The 24341-nt window shown below is 38.5% G+C and overlaps 1 protein-coding gene across 1 annotated transcript in view; it reads left to right on the top strand.

Moving 5' to 3' along the window:
* The window catches only part of AGO2 (argonaute RISC catalytic component 2), a 68793-nt gene that overhangs the window by 9804 nt on the left and 34648 nt on the right, over nucleotides 1-24341 (top strand). Inside the window, exons 2-6 of the mRNA XM_052787697.1 lie at nucleotides 11257-11452; nucleotides 14815-14935; nucleotides 20912-21093; nucleotides 22441-22577; nucleotides 22713-22847. Of these exons, the coding sequence (XP_052643657.1) occupies nucleotides 11257-11452; nucleotides 14815-14935; nucleotides 20912-21093; nucleotides 22441-22577; nucleotides 22713-22847 (771 nt within the window). The remainder of the gene's footprint in view (nucleotides 1-11256; nucleotides 11453-14814; nucleotides 14936-20911; nucleotides 21094-22440; nucleotides 22578-22712; nucleotides 22848-24341) is intronic.

Genomic DNA, 24341 nt, shown 5'->3' with positions numbered 1-24341 from the left:
AATTAAAAAATATCTTAAGCATGAAGACAATTTAAAATTTTTATTTTTAGGTTTTACACAAAAATATTGCTAGCCAAAGTTTGTGGGGGCATGTGCTTGCAAAGCTCAAAATACAGCCATCCTAGCTTATTTCTTTAATAAGCTGAGGACAAATCATTTCTGTGTTACATTAAATTGTATACAATGTGAATACCACAGGGAACGTGGATTTGGGGCCTCTGTGGCACCAGTTTCCAGCTGGTGAGGCACAGCACACTAGAAAGACATGCCAGGGGCAACAGAGTAAAGCCCAAGCCATTAGAGGTTGTTAAGCTTAGTGGAGCTTGAATGCATGTGGGCACTAATGTCTCTAATAATATAGAAGGCCGGAGGAGAGGCTTGGGATGTAATGGCAGGGGATCTGGAAGGAGGAGGAAGGGAAGGGAAAGGTGTTGGTAGAAAGGTTGGGTGAGCACCATTAAGCTGAGAACTATGACTCTGGTTCAGGTGACTAAATCTATCCAGTGTCTGCTTGTGAGCTATAATAGAGAGACCAGTTCTTACTATTTCTAAGGGGGAAAAAAAAAATCTGTGAAATACTGAGATCTCGAGGTATAGAAGTAATAGTGTCGTAGTGAGGTGTACAGTACTAATGGTGTTGTTTGATGGCAGTTTGTGTGTGCAGAAGGTGTTGAAGTATTTAATGCGGGGGGGTTGGGGCTAACTACCCCTAGCTGAGCTCAGTTCTGCACCTGGCACAAGCTGGAATGACTCTGTGTGCTCTCCTCGGGACTGAATGCAAGTGCTTGTTTGTCTGATATTCATACCAAGCAGTTTGATGGAAACTTCAGTCTGTGCATTGAAGTAAATATTATTGGAAGAGTCAGTACTAATGTATAAAGAAGTCATGCTTTACTAGTCTTGTAGTGACTTAAAAAAACAAAACAAAACAAAAAAAAACAAAAAAGGAAAAAAAGAAAAAAGATTAAAAAGTAAAGACAGTGGAGGGTGGGTTATGCTGTTTCCTACATACCTATGCAGTTCCAAGTGTCAACTAATACAGAGGGAGGGGGAGCCATGTTTCTTTCCTAACCTGAATGCAACATTTCAGCAAACAAGAGATAAAGGGAAGGGTAATGCGGGATGACTATAATACAGAATTTCTGGTCTTACCTTCTGTAGGGGAGAAGCAGCATGAAGGAAGGACTAGGTGCTAGTGGGTGGTTTTTTTTCTCTTAGAAGGTGAGTATATTCACTACATAGGCCTTTTGGAGTGGCAAAGAACAGAGATTGTATTGAATGGAGGCATTGTTCTTTGCAAATGCAGAAAATACTATTATATTCTTCTTTTCTAATTGTTAGAAAAGGCATCGGGAATTAGTTCAACATCGTTTTCTAAGGTATGGAAAAGTGAATGAATCACTATGGTCAAGTGTGTTAAATAACACTAAGAATGTTCTCCATTTCCCCCTTCATTGAGTAGAGGTTTGCCTAAAGATGGAGTTATTTTGTAGATTGAATTCACATTTAACTTCAAACTGGCTTGCTGACTTGTGGGTAAGCCGTAAGCATCCCCTCCATTGTTTGGATGTGGCTCACTATTTGCATGACTTAACTCAACATGCAGTTTGTAATTAAAAGCATTTCTCTGCATCCCTTAAGAAGGATTTCAGTAGTACTTTGTACAGTTTTGAATACAGGGATCGGTTAAGCCACCTGGCTTTTTAACAGTAAGGATAGATGTTTTTACGCTCTGTATGCTCCTTGTGTGCCCTGACAGTGCTCTTCTGCCACTTGCCCTACCTGCAGGTGGCCAGTAGAGTGGTGAGAACCAGCTTGTTAGTATTGGAAAATTTGGAGGATAAATTTGAAGGTCTAGGCTGCAAGAAGCACGTGGGAGGAAAAAGAAGGGACTAACACTTGGTGTCTTTTGCTAGTTGACATTGTCAAGAAGAAGCTTGTGGGTTAGAAAGAACCATTCTTAGCTTCTTGCCTGCTGCTTTCTGCTAGAGCATTGATCTTTTTCTCTTTGGTTCTCTGGCATTTTGTTCTTGTAGTATTTCACATATTCTTATTTGAAATGCGGTCATAACTTACAAAGCAAGCTGGATTGATGTCTTGTTTCTCCCTTTCATCTCTGACTGCAACACCCGCTCACACCATTGGTGTCTGGGAATGATTCTGGTCTCTGTGATCATATCGCTTCTGGCACTACGAAGAGATCACATCTCTATCTTACAGAGGTCAAAAAGTAACCAGGATAACCAAGGGAGCTATAGATCTGTAACTGATTATTTATTCCAGACAAAATAATCATAGAATGATTTGGGTTGGAAGGGACCTTTAAAGATCATCTAGTTCAACCCGCCTGCCATGGGCAGGGACACCTTTTGCTAGATAAAAGGGTTGACTTGAGAGTTAACATTGCTTGAATTCTTTTGCAGAAAGTGACAATTATTCAATAAAAATCACGTCTGGATTAGGTCTACTGAATGTAATGAGATTACAGGGTTGAAGGTAATGCTGTTTATCTAAGACTTTGACTCCGTGTTGAAGTATTTAATTTCCTACTACAACACGAAGAAATTAGAAGCAATCTGGCAGAGTTGGATCCCTAAACTTCTCAATAGTCATATGTGGGACTTAAAATATGACCAAATATGAGGACAGCTCCTTCATTTTTGCTCATCAGTATTGAAGCAGCCGTAGCTCTGATAGCTCACCTCAGCTTACGCAATGTGCTGTGGCTAAAAAGTGTGGTAGCTGCTCACTGAGAGACCAGAAGAACCTTTAGAGAGGGGCTCCCTCAAAAATTATGTGAAAGGCATCATATATGAATCCTTGACAGGATCCAGGCACAGTTTATATATGGTCAGAGTGATAAAAAATAACAGAAATTTAACACATGCGGAAAAAATGGGGAATGCAAGAAGATAGTTGAGCTCAGTGTCTTAAAGGGTTGGCTTATGAGTGTAAATGGAGACGTGTGGTGGCCTGGGATGAGCACGTGCTTGAGAGAAGTACGGGAACAGACTGAATGTGATGGGGACCAGGGACACCCCATCCCCAAGTGATCTAACTGTGGATAGCATTTTAGGGGCCATTCCAGGAAAATAACAGTTTACCAGCTGTGGGGTGATACATGGCTAGGAAACTCATGGCGAATGCAAGAGAAAGATGAGCAGGTGTGTGTTCAGAGGGGGAAGGTACTCTGGAGCATGAAGATGGTAAAAATCCAGCATTCAGACATAGGAGGGGTAAGTGAGGAATAGGTGAGCTTGAGCTTTAAGAAAGGGAAATGGAGATCTGCAGATCCAGTGATCCCAATGGATGGATACAAGTGACAGCCTAAACCCATGTGCCGAAGCATGCGTAGGTGTATACAGCTAGAGTTGCAACCTGTTTCAAAGTAGAAATGTGGCTCTGGACAAATAAAGAGTCGTAAAGCATCGTTAACAGTGTTACCTGTTCACTTTGCTATCAAGTAAAAGGACAAGCAACTTCAGAAGTTGATTGTGATGTGTCCTGTGACCGCTTTGCATGCTGTACAACTTACTGGAATACTGGGAATTCAAGAAGTGGTTAAAGGAGTTGTCCTAAGTAGTCTTACATATACTTTATTTGCATAAAAAAGGTAAGAAGAATTGTTTTTCCCTTTTGCTCTTTATCTATTTCCATTCCTTTTAGTTGCTTATCACGTTATTTACTGGGCTCTACCAAGTACTGGTTTTCTAGAGGATGCATTATTAGCAGAAAAACTCATTAAATCTGGCAATCACACCTTAGTAAAGAACCTTCCATAGTTGATACCTAAGAGGATGCTGTAAGATACTAGATTTAACTGAAGTTCTGATTACATAATCTCTTCTGCTTTCCTCCAGTGTTTTCCTTATGGTTTGTTGAGTTCTTGGGGATAATACATAAGTCTGTTACCTTTATTTGTTGTGCATAATCTAATCCAACAATGCTATAGCTTGACTGAAGAACTTTTTGTTTCCATACTCTAACACACGTTTAATGAGCAGCAGAGACAGACATAACAGGTTCCATGTAGATTCCTTTACCCCCAAAATATCAAGGGACTATGAGCTGCAGCTTTGAGTTTTCCTTATCTCCTAGAAAACACTGCCAGCCTTTCTCCTATCTTTCTCTAACAGTTCTTAACAGAAAGCCAGTGTGAAAGTTAAACCTCTCTATAAAACCCAGACTGTAAGAAAACTTGAAGACTGCCCAAAGTTTTTTTTTCAGTTGGGTCCTAAAAAGAAAAGGCTGAACTCCCTGTATTTCTTTTCTTGCTCTGACCATATATATATGTAAATAAAATACATAAAAACTCCGTGCAGATCCTGTTAAGAATTCATAATGGATGTTTTCCACGTTCTTTCTGAATTCCCTCTGTTACTGATATTTGAATAACTATTTGTGGAAATCTTGTTTCCCCCACCATGGGGTGTCCCTTCTCCAAGTCTCCCACTCTCCCACTTCAAACTGCACTCCCAAAAGGGGACATTACGCATTTGCAAGCCCAGTGACAGGCCACCACCAAGGTGGCTAGGGGAAGGAGCACATGACACCAGGAGAGGCTGAGAGAAGAATCAGGTTTGTTCAGCCTTAAGAAGAGAAGGCTAAAGGGTGATCTGGCTGTCTACAGCTACCTAAGGGGAAGCTATGGAGAAGACGGAGCCAGGCTTGTGGCAGGTGCACCAGAACAGGGCAGGAGGCAATGGACAGAAGCTGGAACACAGGAAACTCCAGTTGAGTGTAAGGCAAGTTTATTTTACCACAGGGGTGATCAAACACTGGAACACGTTGTAAGAGATGTGGAAACTCGGTCCTTGAAGATATTAAAAACTTGACTGGACAAGTCAACCTGGTCCCTTCCAACCTGTATTATTCTATGTTCATGATACTTGAGCACCTCTACAGCAGCTGCTGGAGAGCCCTTTCAAGCAGATGTGTCTGTTCCTTTGCCAGTCTTGGTTCTTTTTAACCTGATGATGATGAACACATTTGTCATTTTTTTGTTTCCTGCAGTTCTGGAGGCAAAATAGCTGATCACTAGTTGAGGACAAGTTATTAAACCCCTTTTTTGCCAAGGAGTGATGTCTCCTCTTTGTGTCTGTGTGATGGAATCAGTAACTGACCTGGAGGCAGCAATGGATATGCACAATGGTTGTATAGTCTGTGCTGCCTGCAAGGCTGTGGTTGGCAAGCAAGGTAGATTAAATCAAGTGCTGCAGGAGAATTGAGTTTCATATTGAATTAAAATTCTGTATACTAGCATGAAATTTGGCCTTCTTTTATTAAATACTTGGGTATCAAGTAATCAGTGTATCTAGAATACTTTGAAAAATGCATCTGTTATTGCACAGCAATATCTGAAAACACCCGTAGTCATGATCCAGAAGAGCTGCTCTGTTGTCTGATACTAGAAACCTTTACTGAAAGTGAAGCTTCCAAATAATGCTTCCTGCCTTCACCTTAGTTTCATTTAGAGACTGTATTTTTAGAAAAATTGTTTTAGGGAGACTTCCTATTGACAAACACAGATTGCATTAGCCCAATGCTAAAACATGCTTTGAGTTGTGAAAACACCACCTGATTATTAAGTATGCGTTAGGACTTGCCACACAAGGAAACTTATTGATATAATTACACTAGTATAATTATGCTCAGGCGATTTCCTGTGTCGACAAGCCCTTAGATGCAACTAGTTTGGCCCCTTATTTAGTAACTCATTAGGCCTCTGACTGCACATTAAAATTGCATAATTCTTTGCTAAAAAAACTTCAGCGTGCAAGTTTAGTGCTGACTGGCAGTGCTTCCAGGGTGCTAAGCAGACCAGCAGTTAAGCTTTAAAAAATGATGAAGAATGAAGGACAAAAGAAATGAACGCTCTAAGTCTGGAAAATGGTTATAAATTAAATGGTCCTGAAAAATTGTCATGACATAATTGTGTGGATTTTGGAGTAGATGAGCTGAGCCATGCTCATTCAAGAGTGTGGCTCATTCACACCTTTTATATACTAGGAGAGTCTTGGCCAGCTGACTCCTTGAGTCACTCTCTTATCTCTAGTTTTGATCCACAGTAACATGCTGGAGTAGGAGCATGCCTTGCGTTTGCAATAGTTTTCAATTTGCAAAATTCAGTATTTGTATTAAAGCAGCATTTCTGTGATTGTGCAGAGTTCCTCTACCACTACCTTTTCCCTGCCACTGTCTTTTGACAGAGTAATTGTGCTTGATTATTAATTTTATTTCAGCAAACTGCCACAAGACGGTTATTTTTCTACTATCTGTCTTTTTCCAGATTCCTTTTTTTTGGTAGAAATTACAGTTCTTATGATTGATAACTGTGAACATTTAGTTTATGTAAATTGGATGAATTATAATAGGAAGTCTGTTTTTTTCATGATAAAAATAAGCCTAAAGACAGTATAGTGGCACCTCATTATTCAATACCTAGCTTACCTTAATTCACACCTTTAAAATGGGGCTCTTGATGGTCTCAATCATCATATCAAGGCTGAAACATTCTCATTATTCATATTACCATCTAGCAAATGAGTGAGGAGCTTCTGATATTTATCACGCAGGTGCTCCGTCTTATTAGTCTTTCATCTTTCTTCTAATTCATTCTTCCCCTGACAGCGCTTTAAAAGTAAAATCCAGGTATGCATGTAGATTTTCCAACACTTTGAAATACTGTCTCTCCGAAATCATCATCTGTGTTCATGAAGGAGTCTCTGAAAACCAGGAATGGAGCAAATAACGTGTGTTGGGGTATTAATTTTGGCAGGTTTCCTTGGGCAGGGTGTCACCTCGAGCTCCAGTGTCCAGCAATATCCTCTGTAACACACCTCATCACGCTGCAAAACCTTCTTACTAGGAACCTTTGTGCTAAGAAGTGTTCTTGTATTGGTACGGCTTTTGTCACATTTAGAAGTGAGTGAGTGATGGGAATTAGTCAGGAGTGCTTCAACAAGGAGTTGGGGCAGCTGAATCACTTTGAATGTAGCAATTATCTTTTACGATTGAGGCTCATGGTTTTTTCTTTGATAGAAAAGAGTAGTAAGCCTCTATCCTTTCTTATCTTCACCAAATTCAGTATTTTGTGACTCTACACAGCTGGTTGCTGCAATAGATTTCATGCAAGATAGTTTGATTTTGCATTCTTAATTTGAGGCAGTAGTCCAAAAAGTGAATTCAGATCAATGGTTGTAATATTTAGTTTTTTCCCTTGAAGTTCAGTTCACATCCCTCAGTTCTATAGTTAATGCGTATGTATCTGTTTTATGCAGCAAAAATATAGGTTGACTGCTTATCGGGTCAGTGCTGCTGTTTAATAAACAGTACTTATCTCCTTGAAGCAACACCCTGCCCTAAATAGGTTTGCCTAGGGAGTTGAGCCAGAAATAGCTTCCTTTTTTTAAATTTTTTTTTTTCTTGGATCGTAAAAGAATAATTGAAAAGTATGTTTAAAATGAAAATACAGGGTGGTAGTAGTCCTGCTTTCTGCACAGCTTGGTTATTTTTTTTTCCTCCATCAGACATGCAGGTTGTAAAACTGTGATCACATCTTTCCCCAGGAGTCTGTACTTCTCTCAGCATTTCATGTTATTCTCAAAACTGAATATATGCCCTCACTTTTATTTACTGTTTGTCACTAAAACTCTAGTGGAGGAAGGTAATGATGTTGTTGAGCAACGTGTGGTTGTGTTGATCCCTGAACACTTACAGATATGGATTTGTTATGCTCCTGTGAGAAGTAGTAAATGATTCCATTTTAATACAGCGGGAGAAGGATTGTTACTTAATTACAAAATTACTTAATTTTGCAGCATAAATAGCTTGTAGAGGGGTTCCACCCTCCATGATGCTAGTCTTTGTACTTCCAAATCTTGTAAGATTATTATTATTATTATTTTTATTTCTGAAAACTTGTCGTGATGTACCAAATCTGGCACAGAAGAAAGAAGGGCAGGGGAATTAGGATGTGGCAGTAGATACAGAAATGTTAGAAGGCATAAAAATAGACAGCAAAGAGAAGGGAAATACTTAATATTGATGAGATAATAGTTGACCAGGTAATAGTAGTACGGCAATACATAATGCAGCTAGAATGCAGAGTGTGGATAACAAGAAACGGAAATGTTAAAATACAAATGCCAGGAGCCTGGGCAGAAAATTAAAATATTTTCAAATGGGTGGTGCTCTGGGGATCATGCAAGGACAAAAAAAAAATCATAAAATAATGGCTAGGACATGGTTTTCGAATGGGAATGTTCTGTTACAGAAAGATTGAAATAAAAATATATACAGTGATGAGCTGTAAAGCATTAAGCAACAGAATGGCTGAAATCATAGGTGGGAGCCAGATTTCTTCGGGAAAACGATGGTAAACAATATTCTGGTGGAGCAGAGGTAGATGCTTGGTGCACATCCTCCTGATCTGATTTAGAGGTGGATAATAGAAACCTTTGTCATATTGCAAGTGTAAATATTTGTGGGAGTATTTTTATGTTACTTTCCAGTTGTAGTGGTAATGCTATAAATAACTTTGTTAGTTTTCATATCCACAGTAGAGGGTTCTTTCCACTTAATGACACAGAAACTTTGAATTTGTCATACCAAGTGAGATGATATGGCGACTGCGGGGGCCACCCGAGTGAGTTAATCATGTTCAGAAAAAATATTTGAAGTAAGCAGAGGTCCCATAAGTGTAGGGGAAAAGATGACAAATCCATGCCTTAGAAGTCAAGAAGTGCAGAAATTAAAAAAAAAAAAAAAAATTGCTAAAGGTTGAGCGGAATTAGAGTCAGCTAAGTATTTCAACTTGCCTTCAGGGATTTAAATAGGAAAGGTCAGATGCAGAGGCAGATGGGTTGCTTGTGGTGAGGACTGGGTTATAGATAAGAGTCTAGAGCTATTGTGTGAAAACTAAGAAGATACTTTGCTTCATTTCTCAGTACAGGTGTTGACACTGCAAGGGCAAGATGGATAAATAACAATAATATTCAAATGAGAATTGCTATATTTCCATTGAAAGCAAAACTGAAGGAGTTGGTGTACTTAAATTAAGGAGACAGAATAATCTTTTATTACAAAACCCTGAAGTTTTAGGTCATGGAAATGCAAGTCTTCAGCAACAAGCGTCTTTAACATATTGATCAAGTTAGTGTTGGAGAATCACAGACTTTAATGGCAATGTTTACAAAAGGGAGGAAAAAAAAGGCAAATTGAAGTTCTGTAACATGACATCAAGAGGGTGTATGCCTCAGAATATGTTTGCAAGAGAAGATCTGAAACAAGCTTCCCAAACATAAAACAAATGAGAAAACCCAAGATTTTAAAAAATAAATAAATAAAATAAAATAACTAACATAACCCCCTATCATGTTCTCAATGTCAAACCAAACTATCTGGATTCTGATGAAATATCTGGTTTGTGGAGAAATGGGTGCTGGAAGTCAGGCTAGTAGAATGGTAAAATTAAGGAGATACTGATGAGTTGGAAACTGCCCATGGGGAGTGTTGAAGGGTAAAGCGGGGAAACGATGCTACTAAGGTTGTCAATGGTCTTGTTTATTATTTCACTAATGGATATTTGCATGCATGTTAGGAAAAAGTACGTGAAACTTCGTCGTAGAGCGTAGGAGGCATTGTCAGAAAAAGGAGGTCCTGAGCATCATACAGAAGGCAGCAGGGTAATGGATATGGGTTAAAAAAATAGATACATTAAAGATGACGTAGCTTGGAATTAATAGTGAACTGAGAGATGATCAGTCATAAACAACTGAGGCACGCACGTACTGACTGGTCACTGGGTGGCTGAGAGCTGCTGTATAAGGCAGTGGTACAACAGGCAAATGCAGTTTAGGGCTCATTAACCCAATGTTTCCAATTGAGAGATGAAAGCATCAGTGTGGTTCTGCTGGACCCTGATGGGCCCTCGTGTGGAATAACACTTGGTCTTGTTCAGGAAAGGTGAGGTGAAAATGCATTAGCTTGAAAAATGACTGCAAGGATGAGAATGAAGCCTGGTTTATGAGAAGAGACTAACAGACGTAGTATAGCCTAAAATTAAGAATTAAATGAGAACTTGGTTTAAATCTAAAAATGCAATAAGGAGGACTACTTAATCTGAAGGTCAGTGAGTATAACCTGACGATGAATAAATAAAAATGGAAGGATGTTTTTGAGCATTAGAGCATCACAGTTCTGGAACAGCTTTCCAGTAGGGAAAGTGAGGGTGGAAAAGTGGTGACTGATCTGCTAGTGAAGGGATGTGTATTGTTTCTGGTGCTAGCAGAGGACTGAATTTGATAATCCCAGGAAACCACACCTGGATTCTTACATAAGTAATGAGAAGCCTCCTGGGTTATTTCACATGTGAAGATTTTGCTGCAAGTTGTTATTCTCTAGACCACGGAAAACCTGAGTACTGATGCTGCAGGAGTTTTGAATACTCAAGTTGGTACCTTATGCACTTCTCTGAATTTTTAATGGAGTTTCCTAGGTTGAAACAACCGCAGGCAGCTATTATGCTTCTGCTTCGTGTTGTCTGATCTACGGGTGGCATTTGAGCTCAAGATTACAGTACAGCAGCAGTAGACTATTTGCTCTGTTTCCTTTCTGTTTAAAGGAAGCAGTAGGGTATAGTTTAATTCTAATACATAGTGTTTCTCCAGAGAGCTGCAACATGTAGGAACAGCTCCTGTGCTGTATTTCCCTCTTTGGCAAGCTGTGCGGTATGGTCATTAGAGCAAAATGTATATAGCCGAAATGCCTGCATTGTATTCGCTTTAGATGCATGCAGCTCATACAAATGTGATCTCAAAGGTGGTTTAAGTGGTAGAAACTCCATTTTATAGGTGTTTGCTCAAATAAATGTGGTTAGGTGATTCGCTTCGGTGTCTGTTTTGAAATTGAGGTTCTTCCCTGCAGCAAAGATCTGGTTCTCACTTTCCCAGCAGTGCCTGCTTGGCTGCTCAAATTCCAACCCAGCTGACTTGTAGTATAGGAAAATGCAACTGATTTGAAGACTTTGTTCAGTAATCAGGGCTAGGAAATACAGCAAATGGTAAACCAGCATGGGAAGAAGACAATCAAAATTCATGGGCTCCTGATAGGGTGGGGTTTTTTTCAGTTTTTGGATTGTTTAAAAAAAGTTACAGGTTTAAATGTGCTGTGCTTTATTGGTCAAATAGCCTGTAAATTTGTTTAACTGTCAATTTGTTACAGCTGATGGCTAATTTGTGCTTTCTCTTTTTTCAGTGCTTGCACCTCCTCCGCCATTGCCACCACCAATACAGGGATATGCCTTTAAACCTCCTCCTCGACCAGATTTTGGCACTTCTGGGAGAACAATCAAACTGCAGGCCAACTTCTTTGAAATGGACATTCCTAAAATAGATATCTACCATTACGAATTGGATATAAAGCCAGAAAAATGCCCCAGAAGAGTTAACAGGTAATACTGTGCTTTGCTTTTCCTCAATTTATTTACAGTCTTGTTTTCCTTTGAAAATGCTGGAGCTGTGTGCCTGTCTTCATTGAGGGTTGGAGGATGTGTCTGTCTTTAGTCATTGTTTGTACTGATAGCTTCCAACTTTGCATATCCATCAAAAGGCATTTTTTTCCTCCAAGCCTTTCTGTACCAATCCAGGATTTCAGTGCTAATCATCCCTTATTTTGATTGAACTTGTCAGCATCTTAAGATGCTGATGATCAAAGCCACTGGTGACAGATAGATAAACTGTATTGACTCTAGTGGAGCTAGGTCAGTATAAGCCAACTTGATAAATATGATTCTTAGTATTGCTTGGTTAAATATTGGAGTGCAATTGGCTGACAAGCCCTTCAGCAGAGAGTTGGTGTTACCAGCTTGTTTTCCCACCTTCCCCTACTGACAAGGGGAGGCAAAACCCATTTGTTTGTGCTGCTGTGAGAGGATTGTGGAGGGACTAAATTAGGTAAGAAATTATCCTTCATCAGTCGATGCTATATAAGGGAAAGATATGCTCCTGAAAGAGATTGCAAGGTGAAAACATGGATCGGTTGGCCAAGGAGACAAGCAATTAGGTCTTGCATTTTGCATATGTGCCCTATTAGTCACAGTGTGGCAACCTCATTGACTTGAAAAAGAGTGGTGTTGCCAGAAGTGAAACTTGAGAACAAGACTTGGCACTAACTGGAAACCACAAGTGTCATCTTCATAACTACCTACATCTTGACTGTAGAGGATTGGAATGGCATGTTTATATATTCAAGAGTAAAACCTTTCCTTGTTAAAAAAGGTCACATGGGTGGAATATGTAGTCATGAGCACGAACAAAGTGTGGAGTCAAAAAGCCACCTGAAAGCCAAAGTTTTCTTAATGTGAATTAATAAACTGGAGTGCATTATCCATTGTTATACTAAAGAGTTGGTAATGATAGCATTTTCATAACGCAGTATCTCTATGCTTTGCTCTCCCATTTTTTTCCTGTGGTAATCTATTATAAATTTAACTTTTAAGCTAGTCGAGAATTGAATTTAATTTTCACTTAATGAAGTGTGTGTTCTATTTCTTTTGAGTGCTTATTCCTGCATGTGTTACCCTGTAGATATACATGCAGTCACCCGCACCTGGGTTTTTGTGAGCTGTGACCTTTCAGTCCTACATGTATACCTATATTTTTGTGTGTGCTTATATATAAGTATATAGGATTATGCAGAATGCACGTGTAGTCCAATTCTAAATGATAGCTTTTTCAGCTGGCTTACACGTTTCTAGTATTTTGGTCATATAATTCAGATGTATATTTACAGTAAATAGTTTTTATCATTACTTTATATGTTGTAACCTCTAGAAAGGATAGAGGGAGATTTTATTTTCATTTACGCTACTCCCTCATCTGTCCCAGCTGTGTTCTTCGGTTTTGTTCTAGGACTTACTACAGCTTGGACTGTGACCCTGCAGACCCACTGCAGGGATGCGTACAGTGTACATGCAAGTTCCACACTGACGAGACATGAGCTGGAGCAGGACTGGAAAACACAGAGCTGAGACAATGTGCTGCTGTGCCAAATCAGTACAGTCTGGCTACAATTCTTCACATGTTGCAGAAAGGCCAGATCTATTTGGATAGTTAAATAGGCAGTGTGGGCAATGTGAGTTTGGCTCTGCACTGTAGATGCCCTCGGTTTAATTCACAAGGACAGCTAGGACTTGTACAAGGTTCAAGATGAACTTTGCTTGCAGTCGCTGGCCCTGAGTTCTAGATGTGCTTGCATGATCTCGGTAGAACAGTAGTCCCAAAGGGCTGAAATTAGTGAATTGGTAGATAACTCTTTTTTTTAACCTCACATGGAGAAAATAACTTACTTTTCATTAAGATATCTCCACCCACAGCTGAGAAATACCATTGCTAAATGTGGTTTGAAGCTTGAAAACCTTAAGTGGAAGTGTTCATTTTTATATAAAGTAGCTCACAATCGGAAGAACTTGCTCAGTAAAAGAATGGGTTTTCCATTGTTCAATCTTTAACTCAAAGTTGAAAAATACCTCCTTCCTCCCACCCTCCAAATTATGTGCTTGTTCAGTCAGACATTGCAGACCTGAGGCAGAAATTACTGGGTCAAGTTTTATTCATACTTCTCAGGAGGTCAGGCAAGTTTCTTTCAATGGGCGCATCTTGTCTTAAAGCCTTGTCACACAGCAAAGAAACTCAATTAAACCAGTCTTCATTCTTTTCTTGAATGAATTCAGAGTTTCATCTCAGCTTTTTGCATCACTATAATATCTAACCGTATGTTGGGTTAATTGCCTTTCCAAGTCAAGGTGTATGAAATAGTCAGCTGCAGCCTCTCCGAGCTGCTAGTTGACAATGATGCTGAAGAAAGAGTATGCTGTGGTTTCCTTTCTGTGTCAGTTTAACTTCTTAATGCCCTTTAGCCCCAAGGGGTATGTTAAGGATCTTGTAGGCAGTGTATTGCAAACTGCTGATGGATTTTGGATTTTACAGCCTTGTGATACAGATAGCCTGAAGGATGTCTCTTTGGGACATTTGGACCAAAGACCTTTGGCATCAAAGGGTGTTATTATTCCAACAGACTTCTCATCAGCTGGTGAACTGCTTTGCATGACCAGTGTGTAAACACTGTGGTTTGACAAGAGCTTTGTGAGTGGTTACCTCAGTCATACAAACGTGCAACCTAATTCCAGCTATGCTTAATTAAATGAATATGTATTTTTAATATGTACAGGTTCCAGTGAATGTGTATACCCAGGTTTGTTGGATGGATCCCACTTTTGTTGCATACATGAAAACATTACATTTAAAAGTACTCTTTTTCAGTGCGATGCAAAAAGTTTGCATATCACTGTCATCACAGAACTATTGTCCTTACACTAAGGCTGTAGGCTTGGATAATGATTTTTTTTTTTTTTCTTTTTATTTTTGAAAGCTTCTCAGGTTGCTGAGCTTTTGGCCCAAGGTCATCTGCAGAAAGGGCTGTAGGACAGGAGAGCAGTAGCCCCCAGGGAATACCAAGCACCTCTCATGCTCTCTCAAGCTCAAAATGAGCTTTCGCTTTACTACTTTCAGTAGATCACAGAAAAGAGGAAGGAAAGTTTCAATCTGAAAAAGCTAAAAATAGCTGCTTTAAGAAAACAGTTTAGTCTGTGAAAAGGTTGTTTTAATTCAGATCAGTCAAATCTTGCCTTTAATACCCAACAGTGGACAAACCTTTCATTTGCCTAGTGCCTCTATTCATAGATATTAGCATTAGTGTTCATCTGCTACTTTAAAAGTAAAAAGTTGAATTAACGTAATCTTTTTGTACTTTCAGAGAAATAGTGGAGCATATGGTTCAGCACTTTAAAACCCAGATTTTTGGGGATCGCAAACCGGTGTTTGATGGAAGAAAAAACCTTTATACAGCTATGCCACTTCCCATTGGGAGAGATAAAGTAAGTTTTAAATAGAGATGTTTCTAATTGGAGATTTTAATGTAATATTTGCAGAGCCTTTTTGATAACTGATAGAAAGTGATTTTATATTTCTGGAATAGATTTCTCCTTCTGTTGCCACTTTGCTCAGCGTGTGGTTTGCCAGGACAGAAGTGTGAGCTTGTTGCCCTCAAAATGCTTGCTCCCCTTTCCGTATCCCTCTTTTCCTCCCTCTCTTTCTCCCCACTTGCATGGTTTCTGCTGGTTTGGTGAGCTGGATCAACTGCCCAAGACAGTGGACAAGCTCCGTACTGGCACTAGGGAGAAAGTGAAAGCACAGTTGAGTTTGGGAGAGGGGAGTGGAAGCACCCCTCTGGGCAGCAGCAAGCTGTTGTGTCAGCTCGTTAATCTCATCAAAGCCCACTGTAAGCTGATTCTTGCTATCCACTAGCTGAAAGAAACTCCTCCATCCCTCCATTGCCTGTATGGAACCTCTTCCCTAATCCTTTACAACATGAGAGCCAAATTAATTTAAAATGCACAGGTTAAGACCTGCTAGCTTAGCCCTGGGGCGATTGAAGAGGACTCGCATGTTCTGTTTGCCAGCTCTGTATGTGGGGCGGTGACCTCTTTGGTCACTCTGGTTGTAGCTGCAAAGAGTACCCACATCTGTGCTCATTGACTGGTGAAGTAGAAGGGACTGTGCGGGAACATGCTAACACACAAACCCTATAAAATAATTTAGCCTACACATCTGTGGTCTAATATCAGATTGAATTTTCTGTGGCTTTTTTTATTTAGTTGGAACACTTGAGGATACAGTCATTCTTACTACTTGTTTGTACTACGGTAGTTCCCAGAGGCCATTTTAACCTTTTGCTGTGGGTGCAGGTGAAGAATGTTGTATCCCATAGAAGTTGACTACAACCTAAGTGCACAAAAGTAAAATGTAAGGGGGAAAGGGAAATACAGAGAAATGTGGAAACTTGGTTGTTATAAAACTGGGAAGAGAGCTCAGGTCTTCTGAAATTCAGTAGCAGTGTGCTATAAAATAGTTCATGCTGTCCTTTGCTGTCTCATATTGTATGCTTGTGCAGTGCTTGGCATAGTTAATAGTTCTAACTGAATCAAGCTCTTGATTTCATATGTGTAATTTTTATTTCCCCCAAATGTATTTAAGTGAATGTCATGCAGTAAAGGTCAGTCTCTACTCAGTCTTAATTATTTTTCATTAACTGATAAGGTAACATCTGGGAAAACTATAAAAGAATCATTAAAAGTATTAGAGATTTGATTATTTTTTTAATTGCTTTCACATACAGTATTCCAGTTCCTACAGATTTGACAAATAAGATTGCAAAGTATTTGCCAAAGGTGGAATAATACTTGATGAGTGGCTCCTAGGGGTTTAAACAAGTTCTCTGAATGCATGCAGAATTACCTTATAACTGTAAAACTTTCCAACTTGTGGATGACTGACAATAATATTTTATGACAAGTATGAAGTTCTACATTTAGTAAGTAAAGGTAAATGAAAAATGGTTTATCTTTGGAGGATAAACAAACTGGGATCACATTAATCCTTGGATCTAATGAGACTTTGTGAGATGCAAGTTGTCCCTAGTCTCATTGGGAACTGGATGAGATGACCTCCTCCTCCTGTTCCTTCTGTGTCTGAATGCCTGCTGACCAAATAGGACTTGATTCTTCATGCTTTGGATTTTAAAGCCCACATATACTAAATCATACATGGTAAAAATGAAGTCTAGTGACAGTGTGTCAGCAGGAAATGCTTTTGATGCCCCAATTCCTTTGTGTCCATGTAAATGAATGTTGTAGTGTACAGCTGGGAAAAGGCTGACTTTAACGATGTTAACCATTTTGGGTGGGACAGAATTATCTAGCCAGAGTGACGATCATTTGCAAAAGGTGGTCACGGAGGAAACTGTTTTTAGCAGAGGTTAGCACAAGATGGTTCAGATAGTTTCATCTGTGGCTCACATTTAAGCTCGCTTTTAATAAACACATATTTTTTCCCTATTTCCCATGGGATATAGGACTTTGTTGGTTGTTCTGCCGTACATATATCAATGTTATTACCCTGGAGGAAAGAGCTAATAGAGATAAATCTTCAGCTGGTTTAAATCAGATGTGGGGAAATTTAACTTAATGAGGGAAATTTTTACATGGTGCTAAATTAGTTTAAGCGTGGTTTAAACCAGTTTAAAGCTTGTAGGTATTAGGACTTTCCTCCAGCATAATTAGATTAGGTTTCTTTGGGGTTTTCTTTGGCTGTTCTGTACATAACAAATGTAGCAAGTTTACTGCACATCTGATTACATTTAGGATCATATTGAAAAGATTCATGAACATACAGTGATTAATAGATGATCCTTAATCTAAGTGGAAGAAGACCTTGATTTACTGGCAGTGTGCATCAGTAGTGGAAGAACTGATGCTAAACAGAAGGCTGAAACCAAATTGCCAACATTTCCCCCCCCGCCTCCTGTTGCTCTTTAACTTAATTAATGCACTCTGTCCTCATCTCTTGGTGGTGGTGGTTGTTCTGGGGTTTGGGGTTTTTTTTGTGTCCTTGCTGACAACCTTGCTTCTTTTATAACTTCTTCTATTATATAAATACTTTTCTGCTTGGCCTTCATGGTTATCACACCTGTTTTCATTCCTTCCTTATTGTACCTTGTTTTCACTCTTTCCTTGCTTCATTTCTTTAGGCCTTTTGGAACAAACATGCAATATGTAAATATTAACAGAATATTTCTTAGTTTTTACTTGTACACATTGAGCAGAAAGAAATGTATAGGACACTGTCAAGGTATGAAGATTAATAGTCTCCTCTTTCCTCGAAGGTTCTAAGAGAAAGCCCAGGTCACCTCTGACTGTGGCTTTGTACTCAACTGCTGCATTACTGTGTTATTTCCCTAAAATGTCCTTGTACGATTAAGAGCTAGAATTAAATTTTAACTGAACTTGAAAGTTTTCTTACCTAGCAAGATTCAGGAACAACTGATATATCTTAACATACATCTTAAGCAGTCTTTCATTAGAAAAACAGTAATTAAGAGTGAACCAAGCTGCAGTTTGATACAAAAATCCTACTGCTGTTTTCTTTTTTCAGAAGGAAAGTGTTAATCCTGCCTATGGCCACAACCTTACTCCTCTTGACTTTGTCTATCTGAAGTACTGCTAATGACTCTGTACATGATAGAAGCAGACCTCTTTCTTACATCCATAGCTTGAGATTTCCAAACAAGTCCATGGGAGATAGGCACCCGGGTATTTGATTGGAAACTGTGCATCTATTTTCCTCTGAATCCCTGGGAAGGAAAAGCTCTTAGATTAATAGAGAAAAGGTATATTGTATTCTCAAAACATGACAAAATCATCACGTAGCATTGCATATATTTTATAGAGGAGAAGGAGTACTAAGAATTCCACAGAAACACATGGTCAAGCTTAATTTTTATTATTTTTAAACAGTGATATGCTGACTTGAGTTGATCAGACTACATAAGCTACAAGAGCTATTCTTTTTAAGAATGGTTTTCAAATTTTTCCACAGGCTTAATGATTTTTAACATCCCTACAGTAACTTCCCTTTCACTTAATTCCTTAAGCTACAAAATTATCTCCACTGTGTTGCAATTTAGCAATGCGTCTAGCAGGTAGTAGGTTAGTGGCTGAGATAGTAAATTTTTTCTTTGGGTATAGATTACACCTGGTAAAACTGTAGTAAATCAAACATTAAATTTGGCTTTAGAATTTATTCCTAATAGTAAAGTACATGGTAAAATTCCTATTTAAAACTACTTTGTCTTGAAACTTTCCATATTTTGCTTACTCTCTCAAACATGAGCGTGTTCATTTGCCCTTAAAAATATAGAGTGGGATAAATAAAATATTACTGAGCGATTAAATTCTGATTAGCAGTGCCTAAGAGTATATGGGATCTTGTGGATGTGCGTTAAGGACACATTTTTTGGTCCTAATGTATCTTTTTTTTTTTTTTTTAAACATAAACTCTTCAGAGCGTGTAGTTCAGGTGAGATATTAAAGGAAGAAAACCTGGAAAGTTAGATTTAAACCTTACTTATTTGAGCAGTGACTCTTAATTCAACTGTTTTGAAGTGGAGTTAGACCCAGCAGCAAAAACTGTTTGGGCCAAATTCAGCAGTATGAATTCACCATTGTAGCTATGCTAAACTTAATTGGTATTTGCAGTCTAGCAACTGGAATAGAAATTCTTCAATCCTGGGTCTTTTATTTCCACCAGGGACACAGATACTGCAACACAGGTAGTCCTATTACTTATCTTTTTCCATTCCATCATGGTGAAGGAGTTTTGTGAACTGAAACCAGGAGGGGGGAAAAATAAAATGATTTTTTTTTTTTTTTTTAAATTAAGGGTACCAAAGTTGTTAATAATCAGATCAGTTGCTTATTAACAGTATCAGGAATAATAGAAATTATGAAACTTGATTTGGAAGAGGAGAGAAGTTTAAAGGAAAATGCTACTCAGGTGCAACAGACATCTTCCATCTGCTGTAAATGAGATGCAAGTTGAAGACTTTTTGATGGTGTAGTGAGAAAAAAGCCTTCATAGAAGGCTTTCAAGCTGTGTCAGCTGAAAACCTGTACCTTTATTTGCACAGCTTTTCAGTAGAGTTAATCTTACAGGCCAGATTCAGACCAGTGACCCCACAATTACCAGACTCCAGTTCCTGTTGCCCTCCCACAGCCATACAGCTCCTTCCTTTCCTCGAGTCTACTGGTGAATGATGTTTGTACTAGAGGAGAGATGTGGCTGTAATACTAATTTTGACTGCCTACTATAAATTGTCATTTTTGGGGGGTACAGTAAGGCTTATTGTTTGTGTTTTATCTTTCCTTCCTATTTTTTGACTGAAGAAGCTAACTATGGCAAAAGACCAGATGATTGCATACATTAGCTCAGTTACCCATGTATTATTTTTGCTGGCCCACTAATTACAGTTTGTCTTTCAAGTGGATGTCTTTTATATTTAAATTGTAAGCTCCCTAGGACAGGAGAATGCAATGCTTTTGTTTATATCCAGCACAAAGGATACTCTGATCTTGTTGTTTCTTGTAGTCACTCCCAGAACTGCTAATCATTTCAGACAAGCCTTAATTTTAGTTGGTTTATGAACTTCAGTGCTCAGGCTTGCTTTGTTTTAGTAAAGAGGAGAGATCAGCATCACATGTAATTAGAAGTAATTGGCTAAAGTAATTTACCATAATGTAGTTCACCAGAGTTTCTTAGAGAAAAAAAATTCAAAGTAGGGCATAACGTGTCAAAGGAGTGCCCCTGTTTCCTGCCTGATAGCATCACTAGTACTTGGGGGTCATAATTTATTCTTTCTTTGGTATAAAATCAGAGGGTTTTGGGCTGGTGGGTTTTGTGGGTTTTTTTGTTTTGCGGGGTGGAGGTGTGTGTGTGGTTGGTTTTTTCCTTTTTGAAAGCTCCTTGTGAATTTTATTTTCTTTCATTTGAACTATGTCTACAGTAATAGTATACAAAGCACTCCGGTGCTCTAGAGAGTGAATACCAGAAATTCATGAATCTTGGCAGGTAGTGACAGACCTTGTTTTATTTTAGGCATGCAGGAGCTGACATGAGCGGTGATGCATTAGTATGTGTTGGGTATCCAAAATCAGGTTATCGGATCTTCACTGAGACCTCCCAGTTCTATGCAAGCACTTTCAAATTATAATGTTGCCTCCAAGAGGGAGATAGATTCCAGTTGGGAAGCACACCAGCTTTCTGAAATACACCTTTGGAAAGATCTAGCTGTAAAAAGAGGCTGTACCTAATATATGTTGTTTCTTCATCATTGCTTTTTGTCTCCTCCCATGCTTTATAGCACTGTTCAGAGGAATCCATCGTCCCTTCCAAGCCCCTTCCATTTTCCCCTTTAAATGGAAAGAATCATCTTGGTTTGTTGTTTGGCATTGTTGCAGGTGGAGCTGGAGGTCACGCTGCCAGGAGAAGGAAAGGACAGAATATTTAAGGTGGCTATAAAGTGGATGTCCTGTGTGAGTTTGCAGGCTTTACATGATGCTCTTTCTGGTCGGCTGCCAAGTGTCCCGTTTGAAACCATCCAGGCACTGGATGTAGTGATGAGGCACTTGCCTTCCATGAGGTGAGGGGAAGACCTTGACGTTGTTTAGGAGGTTGCATTGTTATCTGAATCGCTTCAGTGGCTTTTTGGGTAGGATGTGCTTTCATAGCTCAACCAAAATAATAGTTAGCTGGCAGATGGCATACTCAGGCAAGAGGCAACATGGTGCTTTTCTGCTCATCCGGTGGAATTATTAGCCTCCAGCCTGGACACAAGTCCCTTTCCCCACTGGTCTTCAGACTCGCTCCATGTTTGTGTGCTCTCAGGTCAGGGATGCCTTGCCATCTCACTCGTACCCCGTTTCTCTGTAGGCCTCAGAGAAGGAAGCCCTCCCTGAATGGAAAGTAGTTGGAGGTTGGTAGATGTGTAAGGGTGGTTTTAAAACTTGTTACCCTGTTCCTATGTGACCTTGGGCAGATGTTTGTTGCCAATTTTGTACAAAGGTTACTGTGCTAGGGGGATATTGATGTCACCCAGTATAGCTATTTTTATAGAAAAGAAAAACTTGAAAATTATTTGGGTTTTTTTCCAAGCAAGTGGGATCTACAGCATTTGCAGTCAAACCCAAGAGATACTGGGTTTAATTCTGCTGCCATGAAACAAGTCTCTTAAGACCATTGTTCAAATTAGATTTAATTGGAAAGTAAAGAACAAAGCCTAGTAGGGCTGAACTTTCCTATTTTGAAGGGCTAAACAGAGAAAATAAGTTAAATTTATGTAAACATCTTTAAATGGCCATATATTACATTGACTTTATCCTCACATTAAGGATTAAAAAAAAAAAAACAACAATCACTTTAGTCAGGTTTTGCAACATAGAAAACAGCCCAGACTAGTTAGTACACATCTTTGTTCAGAGAAATACATTGGCGCTGGTTTTGATTAGTTTGATATTAAGTGTGCAGTACTGAATTACCAAGATGAAAGAGGCATCAAAAATATGTCAGTTGTTTACCCATGCAAAGTTTCCATGGATTTCAGAGGCAGCTATGCACAAGTAAAGGGAGAGATTATTACATTGTTGTTTTAATAGCAGAGTTTTTAAATTATTTTCTTACTGAAGCATAGCTGAATTTTTAATAGAGTACAAAAAAAAGTTATTGATGCTTTTTGTTTGAATTAGTAGGTATAGTAAGGAGTATACTGAAAATAAATTTAAACAAACATGAGTAGTAGCCAATTTCTTACTGTAACTAGCTGGATTTTGAGATGTGTAACCTGAGTCCTGACAGGAATCTCAGATTATTGGTAATTTGAAACACTGACATTTCTGTGCTTTTGTGAATAGGAATTTGCATTAGTTATGTCTTTACTGCAATTTTTTTTTTGCTTTAGTTTTATGATCTGAATTAATTTTCTTTCTTGCAGATATACTCCTGTGGGGCGATCTTTTTTTACAGCATCAGAAGGGTGCTCAAATCCATTGGGGGGTGGCAGAGAAGTTTGGTTTGGCTTCCATCAATCAGTCAGACCTTCATTATGGAAAATGATGTTAAATATCGATGGTAGGTCCTATAAAAATCTTTTCTTGTTCCTTCTTTCTCTTTCAATGGAAAGGCAAAAATATAGTTCCATTTGTTGGATTTCTTAGAAATTTCCTCAGTATTGTTGTATTACAACATTAACGTTTTTGTCCACAGTATCTGCAACAGCATTTTACAAAGCACAGCCAGTTATCGAGTTTGTATGTGAAGTTTTGGACTTCAAAAGTATTGAAGAACAACAAAAACCTCTGACAGATTCCCAAAGGGTAAAGTTTACCAAAGAAATAAAAGGTAATAATTGAATTACATAAAACTGCTTTATTCTGTCTGATGATATGTTACCACTACATGTTCAAAATGTTTTCTATAGCAGTTGCCTTATTGGGAGACAGCTATCACAACAAACAGTGCACATACCTTTTCTTTTTTTTTTTTTTTTTTTTTTAAATCAAAACTAAGAGGCAAGAATCATTTTATTACTTACATGTATTTCAAGACTTTCAGAATTCTACTGATCAATGTTATGTTTCAGTCTGCTGGTCCTTTTTTCTTACTACGGTTAATCTCTGTAGCTTGACAGAGTCACTTTGTGAATATAAGCAAAGTTGGGTCACTTTAGGGAAGCACGTGGCTTTAGATTTGATGTGTCACTAGTACAGAGAGTTAAGTGAGTTTATTTATTCAACCAGCCACATTTAGGGCTCAGGTATACACATAAGTAAATTATCACATATTCAGGAATCTGTGGTAACTATATGTGTGTGTGCATTTTGCCTGTGGCAAATAGAGGGTAGTTTAATTAGCTTTGCCCTTAATGAAAGGGCTTTAGTGAAACAATGAAGATGATATGTTTTACTCTTAAGTGATGGGCTGAACTAAAACTTCCTAGCAGATGGATGATGATTTGTTTTAGTGAGATTAGTTACTGGCTTGTGATTTGTACAAGCTTCTCCTCATTTAAGAATAGGTTCTCTTGACATACCTTTTTTTTTTTTTTTTTTTTTGTGCCTCACCACCACTTGATTGTGTCATGTCAAAGTTACTGGTGTGTGTTGGCATCTGGGAACATTTCAGTGTAGAAGTACTACTGAGATCTTCTCTTTTTAGCATGTAGAGCAGCATCCCTTACTATGTCAGTCTCCTTAAAACCAATTTATCTTCCCAAATGAATAGTGCTTTATTGTATTTAGCAGTTATATATACTGTAGTGCTTTACTCTTCTTAAAGTACCTCCATCTCTAAATATGAGTTAACAGTTAGAAATAGAAAAATTTCATATTTTTTACTTTTGAAACGACCTGGTAGTGCCAGTCCTGGTTCCATGACGAAGATACTCTAGTTCCTAATTTGATGATCTCAAATTGTTTACAAAGACTGGGATTTAAGTTTTTTTTAAAATTACCTGATCTTGCATTTTTCCAATTGCTAATGTCAAGATTTTCATATTCCGGATTTTACCAATAATTTAGCAATGTGTTTTTGCATGCTTAGGTATATTCCATACATTTACTGTCCTGGAAGTAAACTACAATTATTCTAATACGTAATGACTGAATCAAAGAGCAGGAGGGAGGAATATTACTGGTTTTGTTCACTGAAGGTTTCTTCTGGAAAATCGAGGTCTTTCCTTCATGATATGCTAGATAGAAAGCAAGCAAATTAAAAAAGAAAAACAAACTCCATAAATCTATCACGCAGCTTCCTTATTTCCACAAAATGTCCACAAAATCACCTTTGCCCAACTAGAATTCTGTTAGGAAGAAAAGTATAAATAAATCCTGAGTT

Source organism: Harpia harpyja, chromosome 5, assembly GCF_026419915.1.
Source record: "Harpia harpyja isolate bHarHar1 chromosome 5, bHarHar1 primary haplotype, whole genome shotgun sequence".
In the NCBI taxonomy this organism is placed as follows: Eukaryota; Metazoa; Chordata; class Aves; order Accipitriformes; family Accipitridae; genus Harpia; species Harpia harpyja.
This window is presented reverse-complemented; position numbering and strand designations above follow the sequence as displayed.